This window comes from Acanthaster planci, linkage group LG02 (assembly GCF_054643075.1).
Source record: "Acanthaster planci isolate LZ-2023a linkage group LG02, COTS_SCS, whole genome shotgun sequence".
In the NCBI taxonomy this organism is placed as follows: Eukaryota; Metazoa; Echinodermata; class Asteroidea; order Valvatida; family Acanthasteridae; genus Acanthaster; species Acanthaster planci.
Window position 1 is genome coordinate 17225671 of NC_141778.1, and position 13334 is coordinate 17239004.

Here is a 13334-nt window from a genome sequence, read left to right on the forward strand (position 1 = left end):
AGCCGTTGAAAACTGCTCCTTTTTTGAGGGAATGAGAACCTGTCATGCTCGTTTCCCACCCTGACTCCGCGAACGATGTTCGCTTGTACTACGAACGCCCTATAATCCATAGATTTTACGTAAGATAAACTACAAGACCTTCAATTTATTAAGCGTTGAAAATGCCGCGCTGTTTTTCTCGATTTTTCATAAAGCAATTGACTCAATAATAAAACAAGTGTGTGGAATGTAAGTTGCAGGGAATATGACACACCGTAATCAGCCAATCTTGTGAAATTACGACCAAAAAAACAACAACAGTGTACACCACCTTTAATGCTGTAATATAAAAATGTTCTTGACAGTGATCAGCTACCGTAATTTACATTCACACCTGCTCATGGCTGCCTATTGAGGGCGTTCTGCGAAAAATGCGGGCGTTCTCGATCTCCGAGCTCCAACATGGTCCTAGTTCTGCTTTTATTGTTGCCCTCATGCCCTGTACAATATTGTGATCGTCAGATGCCACCTGGCTGTGAAAAACCTCATTAATCGATAGGTGCTTTGTGTCGCGATATTGCCTATCGAAAAGAATATTTCTGTTCGTCCTTTTTTTGCAGGTAAGGGACTGGTCTGCTCTAAAGTAACTTAATGTTAATGGGTGCATTATTTAGCCCATGAATCATGATCTACCCTAGCGTAGGTTGTTTGTATTTAATTAATAGTTTACAGTCATTTCCACATCGCCCCATTTCCAGTTTACCCCATTTCCACTTTGTCGTCCGTGCTCGAGTGTGTTACAAGCCTCTTCAAAAAATGGTCGAGAGGGGAGTTCCACAAAGACATGTAGTTATTATTGAAAACTCTACGGCATTAAATTAATGTCGACTGCGTTGTCCATTATGGTGAATAAACCTTTTTGACGTTTGCAATGCACTATACGTGTGGATGACAAACAAGCAATGCATTTTATGCGCAACCCTATGGGGGAAGTGAACCAGTCAAAAATTAAGTTACAGTTTTCCACCAAGTATTTTTTATGTAAATGTAATGACAACTGATGTATCCGCTCATCAACTCACAGATGCATGCATATTATCAGATTATACAAAATACATTTTCAAATATTTGTAAGAACAAATCACCCATAATTGTCTTTTTTAAGGGCACCAGTCACTCTACAGGCTGAGAATGAATGTGACTGGTCAAAGCTGGATGAATGAGCTGCAAGTCGTAATTTTGATTGGACAATACTAGAACATTAATATTCACAAATTAGTCAAAGCACGGTTCATGACAAAAAGTGGTGTTGTTGGAAGGAATTCTCTGAATTTCCCTTCTCTGCCAAGCTTTAAACTTCGAAGTTTGTAAATATCTTCGTCCCAAATCAATAATGCAACACTTTGTTGGAAGACGGTGGCTTGAATTGGAGTATATAAAATGGAAACAGATTAAGATTTTGCAGGTACACTTCTCCCATAGGGTTGTTCATAAAATGCGTTGCATGTAACTTGCCAATAAAAATTTTAGGGTCCCGCCGAAAAATTCGGGTCCGGCGTTCAGGAAATCAGAAGCATTGTGTTGGTCTCTGAAAGTTGGGCTCTCCGATCGTTATTTGGGTACTCAAACGTCGATGTTTTTACTAGTTGCATCTAGGCCTGCAGCTCTGTTACTGAAGAACAGAATGGAGGATAATCAATGGGTGAAGTGGAGATGGGGCGAAGTGGTTAGGGGCGAAGTGGCATGGGGCGAGGTGGAAATGGGGCAAAGTGACCGACACCCTATTTAATTTATGCACTCCGATCCTTTACTTTACCTGCACTTCTTACTTGCTATCGAGTCAACTCATACCTTGGGCAACTCATATCTCAGACAACTCGTTCCTTGAATAACTCGTACCTCGGGTTAAGACCACTCTTACCTTCATGTTATCAATTCGGTTGTAACTTTCTTGCTCCTCCTTTTCAGAATATTTAAGATCAGATTTGAAAAACATATCAAGGAAAAATCTTCATAAATCTCCCGGAGAGATCTCGAACACCAGCATGATTTTCTGCATAGTGCATGCTGCGGGCGTTTTCGCCGTCAGTTTACGTGACAAATGGCGAACAACCCCACCGTGCCCACCGTTCACCAACTTGACTTCCTTGTTTACTTTCTTTTTTTTGGGGGGGGGGACTTGACCAAACTCTAAATTCCATTTTTCGGGTGGACTTCAATTTATTCTTATGGCTCATTACTTTATAACACATGTCCAAACTAATCCCAAAGTGGCCGCTTTTGGGGTCTATTTTCAAACTCTTGACAATTGTTAGGTTGTTTAGACACAGAGTGCCGTGGTTGCCAAGGTTATGTTTTGACCATCGGTAGATGCTTTCTTAGTAGTTAAAAACACGATTGTGATCAGGAGAATGAGAGAGAGAAAGATGCAGCTATGCAATCTTGCATGCTTTGCAAAAAGTATGAAGTTAATTTTTCACTGTCTCAGATTTGGTGAGAGAGGTGCTTGGCCACTGCTACGTGTAAGTACTACTGCCAGGCCATGACCAAATGGGAAAAGGTGGTTTTTATTCAGAATAAGGATTGTTTGATTTGTGGAGACTAATCTGCTTGTGTTTAATATGTAAAAAAATTCCCACTGGGTTCTACTGATTACAAGGGACATTCAAACACAGATAAGACCACTGTTAATACAAGGTCACATTTATAACAAGGACAGTTTGAGGTCCCAAGTCTTTGATTTTCTTTGTTTTGCATGGTAACTACTTTAAATTTGTGAAGTCCCAAGGACCTTGTTATAACAGTGTTCCACTGGTACATGTATGTAAGAAGAATGTTGGTGAGTAACCAGAATCCACATCCTACCCTCCTACAGTATGAACAATGTGACCAAGTTTAGACAATAAATCCAGACGGAAGATTGACAGTTGGGGAAGGGAAAAAAACATCCATGGGTGCACCATGAGAACAGCTTTTTGGGCCTGTTGGTAATCTTGTTACGTCCTGACTCTAGCATTGTCCCAACTGTAGTTGACCCAGATGCTATAGTCGGGGCATAAGGCATAACGATGTCAGAGTCAAACATTAACCTTGGGAGATGTACACGAGATGCACTTGAGGTCTTAAATCCATTTTGGGGTTTTGGACGCACCCTTGTTACTGCCAACATTGTCATTTATATTGATAGATGGACTGTCCAAATAATTACAGTAGCAAATGCATGCAGAAATATTGAAGGTGATGACAGTGCCCAAATGTTGTACTATAAGGTAGGATGCCGCAGGTGGGAATACTTGAAGTAAAACCAGTTCACGTGGTATGGGCTGGAAAGTCAAGTGATTGTTCGATGTAGAAGCTATTTCGGAGCAGACCAAAAAATGCAGGAATCCAAACCTGTACAACCATTTGATATCTAGACACGTACATGTAGCCTAGCTTCCTAATGACTGCACTACCGATATCTGTGCTTGAGAAAACAAGGACAGACCTCATTAAACGGGTAGAGATTTGTGTGTCAGGGGTCTGTGAATTAAATGTAGTGACCCATACCGTTCGCCAACAAAACTCCTACTTTTAAAATCAGCTGGTACTAAAAAGTTAAACCCCAACTGACTTACTGCAGACAATTGGGTGTCATTGCCACTGATGTTTAATTAAGTTGTGTGGCTCAGTGTTATCGCTACGCTGGTACGGTGCAGGTTGGGGATCTCCACCATAGCGTTCTACCGTCTGGCACGAAGCTTGATGAAACAGCCCACCAACTGGCACGAAAATCCTTAAAATCCCAGAAAACACTAGTCACTATTATATATAAAAAAAAATACAAAAATAGGTATTATGGGACTTTTTTTCAAAATGAATCACATACACATCTGAATTGGTTACATTGTAAACTTTATTTTGTAGGGCTTAGTCAATTCGAATAATTCGCCATTCGAATATTCGACTTCCAATTCGATCGAATATTGGAATTTTCGTTTGTACCGACCAGCAGATTGTAGAGATTTGTGTGTCAGGGGTCTGTGAATTAAATGTAGTGACCCATACCGTTCGCCAACAAAACTCCTACTTTTAAAATCAGCTGGTACTAAAAAGTTAAACCCCAACTGACTTACTGCAGACAATTGGGTGTCATTGCCACTGATGTTTAATTAAGTTTCCAATCCAGATAAATTTCCGTATTGCTCTTTGACTCACCAGACCAGAGATGCTGTTAATAGTGGGGATGATTGAAATGAAATGTACATACTTTGGATGCTTTATACATGTAAGTACCGGTAGGCCCTTTATGTACATGTATGCATTGCCTAGGATCCCCCCTCCATACACAAGGTAATCATAATGTTAAGAACTCCCCCTTTGTGAATACGTACCAGCACATGTACATACTTTGTGGACAGCCTGTGATGGTATCTCCTGTATTTGTCTGTTGGGGACAGAAATGAATATTTGATCAAGTTGTGTGATTTTTTTTTTTCTGCAGATGGCCAATTAGACCTCACAACGCAGACATGCCCAAAGTGTTGATAACTGGTGCATCGGGATTGCTAGGGCGAGCGCTGGTGAAGGAATTCACCAAGGCATCGTGGGATGTGGTAGGTCTGGCCTTCAGCCGAGCCGGGGGTGTTCTGAAAAAGGTGGATTTGAGAGATGGCGTTGCCGTCAAAAGTATCATCTCAGATTTCAAGGTAAAAAAGATCCAGTTGTACGGTTACCCGTACTTACACAAAAACACCAGTTGAGATGTTCACTTCTGTTTTCATTGCCCACATCGTAGCTCATCATGTAGAGCATTTTTGTATTTATTCATTTATAATGAATACACATGCAGTTTGTAAGGATTCATTTGCACTGGTAGTTAAAACCGTCCAACTTGTGAATGAATGAAACAGCAACTTTGACTGAATAGGTTAGGACAGTGGAAGACCGCAATTTGTGCTGGCAAACAGTAAGTCATGTGATGTCAAAAAAACGTTTGGATATCAACTTAAGGTTAGAAAATTATGCAGCCAATTGCACTGCATCTGGTTAATCATTATCCTTTTTTTGTCTTTTTTTTTTTGGTGAAAGCCCTGATTTTTTTTTACTTTAAAGGACTCATGATTCTTGGGAAATCAACATTCTTGGTGTTTATTTTACCATTAATTAAATGTTGACGCAGATTACAGACAGTGGTAATTTCAACTCCGTTTTGGTTTGTGACTGTTTTTAACCGCATGGTCATATAATCTTTTTTGGGGGGAGGGTACGACAATATGAGCTACGTAGATACTATAATGATTCCACATCAACTTTTAAAGCACAAGTGTCGTTATTACAGTGGATTTAGACAACTTACTCATTTTCCCATGGTAAGGCTAAAGAAATACAATTTTAACCTTAACAGTGTTCAGTTTTTGCATGGTGTAGAGAGTTAGGGTTAATGCAAAGCTGCGGGCAGTTTCCTTAAGGGATACGTCTCTATATATTCTCGATAGAATCTTAGCTATGCACTTTTCTTTACAATGTTTACCTGTATAGGGTCTGCCCTTTTTATGTTCCTGTTGTGTTTCTCCTACAAGTGGGTACTAAAACTACATGTATGGCTCTTAGAAATTATTGACACAATTGTACATGTACATTTTGAACGAAATGGAGGTAACGTAAAAACAACCAAAGGATGATATTTCTGCAAAAACTGCCCATATAAATTGTAGGCAAAACGAATGTAGTCCAGTACAGACTTTATATTGGCATCCTAGAAATTGCATTTATGTACTGGTAATTCGGTGGCTTTTAAAACTTGCAGTTTGAATTCATAACCAAAAATAGTGCTGTGGGTGTAGGTAGAAACAGATTCAAATTTTGGAGCTGTGGTAATGACACTTCTCCCCACTCGCGTTTGCTATGCAGCCAGATGTAGTCATCCATTCGGCAGCTGAACGGAGGCCGGATGTTGTTGAAAAACAGGCAGATGAGACCAAGAACTTGAATGTTGGGGCAACGTCGACAATAGCTTCCATTTGTGGTGAGAATGAAAGTCAAATCTATAATCGTCCAACTTCCCCAAGCATTTTAGGATCCATGTTTTTCAGAGGATTGTGTAGGATTGAGGCCCAACCTCTGTCATTTTACATGGAGGTTCCTTACAAATGAAAGTGTGGCAAATGTGTGGCTCAGTGTTATCGCTACGCTGGTACGGTGCAGGTTGGGGATCTCCACCATAGCGTTCTACCGTCTGGCACTAAGCTTGATGAAACAGCCCACCAACTGGCACGAAAATCCTTAAAATCCCAGAAAACACTAGTCACTATTATATATAAAAAAAAATACAAAAATAGGTATTATGGGACATTTTTTTCAAAATGAATCACATACACATCTGAATTGGTTACATTATAAACTTTATTTTGTAGGGCTTAGTCAATTCGAATAATTCGCCATTCGAATATTCGACTTCCAATTCGATCGAATATTGGAATTTTCGTTTGTACCGACCAGCAGATTGTTGATGAACAATTCATATACAAAATCAGTTGCAGTAATGCACAAAATTTTACATTTTAATTACTGTAATAGCTTCTCGTGTCTGGAAGTATCTCTAACCATGATTTAGCAAGATTAAGAGACGAACAATACTTCTTGTCCTTTAAAATTTTGTAATGCATAAATTGATTTTTTAATCGTAAGATTTCTGCCGCTTTTCATTTGAGTCTGCCTGAAACAAGCCTCCACAGTGCAATTTTTCGCATTCAAAACAAAAAAATTTTCCCTTCGTTTTTATGAATTTTGCATTTGAATATTCGAATTTGGAAAATAATATTTGATACTCGATCGAATATCCAAATATTCAGATATTCGGCACAGCCTTATTAATTTGGTGTAGGTTTGAACCCTGTGGCATTTTGCAATCTGGAGAAAAGTGGAGATATACTGTTTTTTGTTTAATCATATCATAACCATTAACAGAAGTGCTTTCAGAGATAAAGCCCTTTAAACACAGGAAGTGGAAAAAAGAAATTAGCCAAGAAGAAAGTCTCTTGAATATTCATAGCAACAGTTAGGTTGAGTGTATTCATATACATGTAATAGAAGCCAGTAAACCAAGAAGTAAAAAGTCACCCTTTCCACATAGAAATCAGTTGGTGTGATATAGCACAGCGTCCCTTGATACATTTTTTTGCAGAGTTGGTCACATTTAAAGCAGAGAAATTAGCCATTATTATGATCTCATAATTCTAAACAGAGAAATTGACCTGAATGGGATTTTAATCTTCTACTTCCCTAACAGTGTACCAGTGCTCAACCAACTGAGCTGTCTCCATCCCTATGTTCGTTGTTCTTCCCATCTGACTTAGGGATTTATGCTTGCTTTGAACAGGTGAGATTGGAGCCTACATGATCTACCTGAGCACAGATTACATTTTTGACGGCAAGGACCCGCCATACAAAGTCCAGGACAAGCCGAACCCACTCAATAAGTACGGCCAATCTAAGTTGGATGGAGAGATTGCTGTGCAGGCTAACAGTAAGATGTAGATGTACAAAGTAGCTTGAGTCCTTATCCTACATCCCCATGTGCGCTGATTCAAAAGGTCGCATAATGAGAACCAGATAGTTAGCACCAAGATTGTGTTAACAGAGCACTTTGAAGGAGAAAGAATGGACAGGTTCCATGCACAGTTTAACAAAGGTGTGAGGAATCTACAAATTTCTGCCTAAATAATTCAGACTTGGATTTTTAAATCCAGTTCTTCTGCAGATGCCCATTGTCACTATACCTTGTCTTCCAAGCACTTGGAATTCATTTCATAATCTGAGGCACCCAGACTGCACTATCTTGTTTCATAGTGGTGTACATTTACTGGTATTTTTGGAACAAGGTACCTATTTTTTGTCAGTACCGGGTACCCGGGTACCCTTAAAACTATGAAGAACCCTTAAAGAGCACCTCTAAGGAAAACATGTTTTCTCTGATTTTATCTGTTTAAATAAATATGGAAGCATCCAAATCGAACACAATGTCATGTGTCTTCAGAACTCAACTATAACAAGCTAAAAAGGTTTTTTCTGTTCTTGCCATGATGCCAATTCTGAATGTAGATTGCTTCACCAAACAAGGGAACATTGTTTGGCGTGCACAAAGGTTTATTCACTATGAACACAGGGCAATCCCAGCGGACCATGTGCCTGAAACAGGACTCTGTTTTTCTACATAGGAAGCAGCACATTGTTCTCAGTGTTTGATGGGAATCTCCCCCACCTTTTTATTAAACAAAGTGCTCCCTTTAATTTGTAGCAAAAGTAGGTCCATCAATCTCTGAATCAGAGTTACGGCAGTGGGACCAAGCTTTTCAGCGGTACGGTGATTTTTCAGCAATGTCACCCTTCACCATTAAGGTTCACATACATGTACATGTACATTTTATACGTGGATTTTTTCTTTTTACGAGTACCTAGCCCACAAAAAAGAAACCTAGTTTTGATATCATCGGGCGGGTACTTGTTTCCAAGGCGTTAACTCCCTACATGTACTCTGTGATACTTAAGTCTACTTATTGGACTTCAAACAAGACCAAACTGAAATAAAGCTTGGAAGAGTTGCAGCAGTTCTTTTTTTTGGGGGGGGAGGAGCAGTAGACATGGTGTCAGATTTCCTCAAGGTTTTTTCTGTGATTTTTGGCAAGAGATCGTGCTTACATGCACATTTGTATCTTACTCAAACGGGAACATTTATCTTGGCATGCAAAAGACTCTGAGATCCTATTTTGGAAAATCACTCACTGTATACTTTATACATATCAGTGAAGGGACAGTGTACAAATCCAGCTTGGTACATGTAAATGTATGCAAGAAAACAATTTGAGAAGGACTTCCGCCCAAGGTGTTGGCCAAGGGTATTAGATCTCTCTGTCTAACCATCAACCCCTGTGTTAAAAAATAGTCATTTCAGCCAATGTGGAGGTTCCAGCAACTTTACTCTTTTTCCTCCATTCGTTGTAAACTCAAATGCTTGTTTTGCCCTGAAGTATTTCTTGTGTCTGCTCACGTTATGCCTGCAGTTGTGACCGTTTTATTGTTTTATGAATGTCTTCATAAATTATGATGTACTAGAAACCTTTTGTGGTTTTCATGACCAGCCATGCTTGTATGTTTTTTTTTAACCAACACAGGTCAGATTAAGTCAGGATCACTGATTTACTTGACTGGAAATCAAGTTAGCTGATTTTTTTTTCTTTTTTTTTTTTTTTCACAAAATTAAATCAGTACGTGGACCAGAATTTGAGAGGGAGCAATCTTGAATTCCTTGACACATTAATGGACCAATGGAGGAGGCAAAGTTGCCTATAAATTTGTATGAGGTGCAGAAACACCGCCAACCTCAACAGATGACAGTCTCAACAATGAATGAACTTTTCAAATCAAATGGCACACACCCCTTAAAGGGTTTAAAATGTGAGGCACACATTGTGATTTTCTGGTAGGTTAAGCAGTTTGCGAAACAGGTCATTCTATAAACTTGAGGTCCAATTTTGCCTGTTGTTGTCACATCTGGCATGTGACTTAGTAAATTGTGAAGACATTCTTCAATTTAAAAGAGCGATTAAGTAATGCAAATTACCTGGCAAATAAATAAAAATAGTTTGAAGTCAATTCCAATGATATATCCTTTGTCAAATGACATGGACAGAAAATTTCTCATGTCAGACCCCAAATTTCTAGAATGATCCAAATCTAAGTTGGATATTCATTCTTTCATAGCTGCCTGTCCATCAGCTATCTTGCGAGTTCCAGTGCTGTACGGTGAGGTGGAGTATCTTGAAGAGAGTGCGGTAACCGTCCTTTTCAAAGCTTTGCTGGATAGCAGCAAGGAGGCAACCATGTGTGCCTATCAGCTTCGCTACCCAACCCACGTGCAGGATGTTGCGCTGGTCTGCAGACAGCTAGGAGACCTCTACCTTAAGGTGCATACTTAACTTTTTATTGTTTGTGTTGAAAAGAAAAAAAAATTGAATGTGGTGTAAAAGATGTCCTGTATAAAATATGGACTCTGTCACTGACTGTATTGTACATGCTTCAGTGGATAAAATTAGATCCAAGATTTCTAAACTGAGTGGTAGAGTCTATTTATATGTGTAAATACACCAGATTTTAGGGGAGTGGACAATTTTCTTAACAGAAAAGAAATTGTACTTAGCAATTCTTCTCTTTGAGCAAAAATTAGCCAGGTATCGTTCACAGGCAATATGCCTTACATGGCAATGCCGCTGGGAACCTGTTGCTACTGAGCAAGACTTTTTTATGTTACGCAAATAAGGCGCTCAGCCACTTTATAGAGTAGACATCCCCCACTTGAGGCAATGCTGAGCCAATATTTTTTCCTGGCAAGTTTCTGTGCTTAGCAGCCCTTCAAATTGGCCCCATAAGGCATGAAGCTCATTCTGATCCAGCTTGTACATATTCTTGTAATTACAATCTGCATGTTATTGTTAGATCCAGGAAGGGAGATGGTTAATGAAGCAAATTGTGATCGCTTCAATTTTCTTTTTTTCTTTTTCCCAGAATCCAGTCGCCGCTAAGGGAATCTTCCATTGGTGCCACAACGAGCAGATGACCAAGCATGACATGGCCAAAGTCATGGTGGACATCTTTGGTCTGAAAGCCGACCACATGGTAGCCAATCCCAACCCTCCATCTGGAACCCCCAGGCCGTATGACTGCCGTCTGGACTGCTCTATTCTAACCAGCCTTGGGATTGGTCAGTTTACAAAGTTCAGGGAAGGAATTGAGCCATGCTTGAGACCATTCTATGAAAAGAAGTAATGTTTTCCTACTGAAAGGCTCTTTCTACATTAACCTTCCCTTCTTAACCTGCTGAAATCCAACACTTGAGATATTAATTGATTTGATGGTTTCAGAACTGTATAACCCTTGCGTCTTTCATTTACATCAGTGTGGAATCCCGATTCACTTTAAGTACAAAGATTAAGATCAACTGCTCAGTGTTCAATTTTTGTGGATTCACAAAACTTCCCAGAGCAAAAAATGCTGAGGGACTCTGGGTTATTTGAAAAGACCTTTTACAACCTTGTCAAATACATGCATCTCAAAAACTAAATGAACATATTGTTTGCACAGAGGTTAGTTGTTGGTGTAAGGATAATGGAAATGCCTTTATATGATACAATAAGTGACAATTTCTTGTACAATAACTGTACTGAGTCCTTAATTAAGTCAACAAACTAGGATCAAAGAGATAACTGCATGTAGAGTAGACGTGTGCTTTTAATGGATCTGCAGTAACAGCGAACAGTTTTACACAGTGCCACAGATAATTAAATGTAAATATTTCAAATTACTGTAAGATTTTATTTTGTGCAACTAAATTCATACCTCAGTCATGTTGTCATATTTCAGTCTTCTCCAAACTTTCAACATTTGTTTCACTCCATCTTCTACTGTTTGTGGTTTACATATCCTTGGAGCTCAAGACGTTTTGCATTGATTGAGACCTTCATTTCAAAAATGTGCATTGTATATGATGGTAACTAGCCGTGTGGACAAAATATTCCCTGGAACAACACCAGGAAAACCTGCCATATACTTGCATATTACATTTAATGTAAGTAGTTCTGTTGTAGCTGTGAAGATAGTACAAGGGGACTGCTGGTGTCATTCTCAAAGACTCTATAAAGCCATAGGCGGAGACTTTTTGTCACATAATGGAGGGGGGATTTCTGAAAGCTCAGCACGGCCTCCATCCCAAGTGAGACTGTGACGCTGGCAAGTACGTAGTCAATGGTGCAGGCTAAGGGTGCGCATAGTCAGTGACTTGAAAAGGGGGGGGGTTAATTATATTGGTACACCCCCCCCCAAAAAAAAAGTGGGGAGGGGGGTATATCCACTCCATCCCCGTAGGATCTTTACCCATGGTATATGCCAGACACCTTTTTGATCATGACTTCAAATTAAGATCAAGCAGTTTTTTTTGGGAATTTCTTTTTTGTGTGCATGCCAGCTAGAGTGCCTGGATCTCAGCATTGTTTCATTAATGTTTTTCTGCTTTACCTCATTGTGAAAAGAATTACACAAAAACATTTCAACATGCTACATTTATGGATAGATTGAATAACTATGGTGTGGTATAAGGCCATTCAAGTTCCACTTTGAAGTGGTTCGTGGAAATATTCCCTTTGATAATTTTAAAGTGGGGTCCGGTATGCATAAACTGGCATGCATGATTTGACCTTTGGTCAACCGTGTGATTGACTGAAATTATTGAAACTTGATATATGAATATATATAGCCATGTCTTCTGCATTCACAAAAGTGCAAACCGTTTGGGAAAAATGTTTGGAAAATTATTGTGCAAGTAAAGTAATTGGTATTTTACTTTACCATCTGTAGTTAAATCTGCACCATGTATGGTCAGTGAAAAACTTGAAAACCTCTCCTTACCCCTGGATCATAAACTGGACATTTGATGAGAGTAGTTTGTCCCACTGTTAATTGTCAAATCATCCCCAGGACGTCACTCAGCAAGCTAATAAACGGAAACAACGGTAGTGAAGTACATTTCCCCACCAGGCATTGTAGAGTGACTCAAAAATGAAAGAAGTCATAGTTATGGAGAGTAATTGGATATCTAAAGTTTATTGCAAGTGCAAAATGAGTTTAGTCATATGTTTAATTTGCTATATAACCTATTGGGAAAAAATCATATATTTTGATTCTGTACATGTATAGGGTTGGAAATGCGGATGATTACTAAAAAATCCTGTATGGATTTTGAGAGTAAAGCTACATGTTTATTTCTAAGTGGGAGCACAGATGGGAACAGTTGCAGTATTGGCTTTTATTGTTGAAAATTCTGTTGATCGTGGGCTTATATCTGGTACATTTCTATTGATTATTAATATTTTACTCCTAGAAATACACAAATATAGAAATAGATATTAGGTATGTGTTACTTGAAACTAATGCTATGGTGAACATTCTTGTTGGAATTTTTTTCTACGGTTTAATTTTCATCAGGAGTAGACTCATAATGAATTCATTCTCAAACATTTTTTTCTCTTTGACAGTTCAAGGGTTTTGAGCATTAAATGAATAGAAAAAATAATTCAAGAAGTATTGAAACCTTTCCTTTGAGTTCTGGCAAAATATGTTGCTTTTGGGCAATTGTAGAGGGTTATGATCTTTTTCTACATCCGTTCTCTAAATTCCTATAATTATAGAAGAGAGAGTTCCAACCCATTACCAGCCCTGTCACCAGCTTTTGACATGGGGGGCGACACATCACAAGAACAATAGATAATCTTGATGCTTATGGTTTGCCAGGTGGGGGCTCCTCCTCCACCCCCTTGGCAAGAGGC

The 13334-nt window shown here is 39.1% G+C and overlaps 1 protein-coding gene across 2 annotated transcripts; it reads left to right on the forward strand.

Moving 5' to 3' along the window:
• The first annotated feature begins 396 nt into the window (after nt 1-396).
• mat2b (methionine adenosyltransferase 2B) lies at nt 397-13081 on the forward strand. Of its 2 annotated transcripts, XM_087133154.1 has the most exons (7): nt 397-599; nt 4180-4246; nt 4463-4667; nt 5872-5986; nt 7340-7486; nt 9721-9923; nt 10522-13081. In XM_087133154.1, the coding sequence occupies exons 3-7, from the start codon at nt 4491-4493 to the stop codon at nt 10780-10782; spliced, it is 903 nt and encodes a 300-aa protein (XP_086989280.1). In that variant the 5' UTR covers nt 397-599; nt 4180-4246; nt 4463-4490; the 3' UTR covers nt 10783-13081. The 2 variants fall into 2 exon arrangements, with proteins under 2 accessions (XP_086989280.1, XP_022100350.1); XM_022244658.2 differs by lacking the exon at nt 4180-4246.
• The last annotated feature ends 253 nt before the right edge of the window (nt 13082-13334 follow it).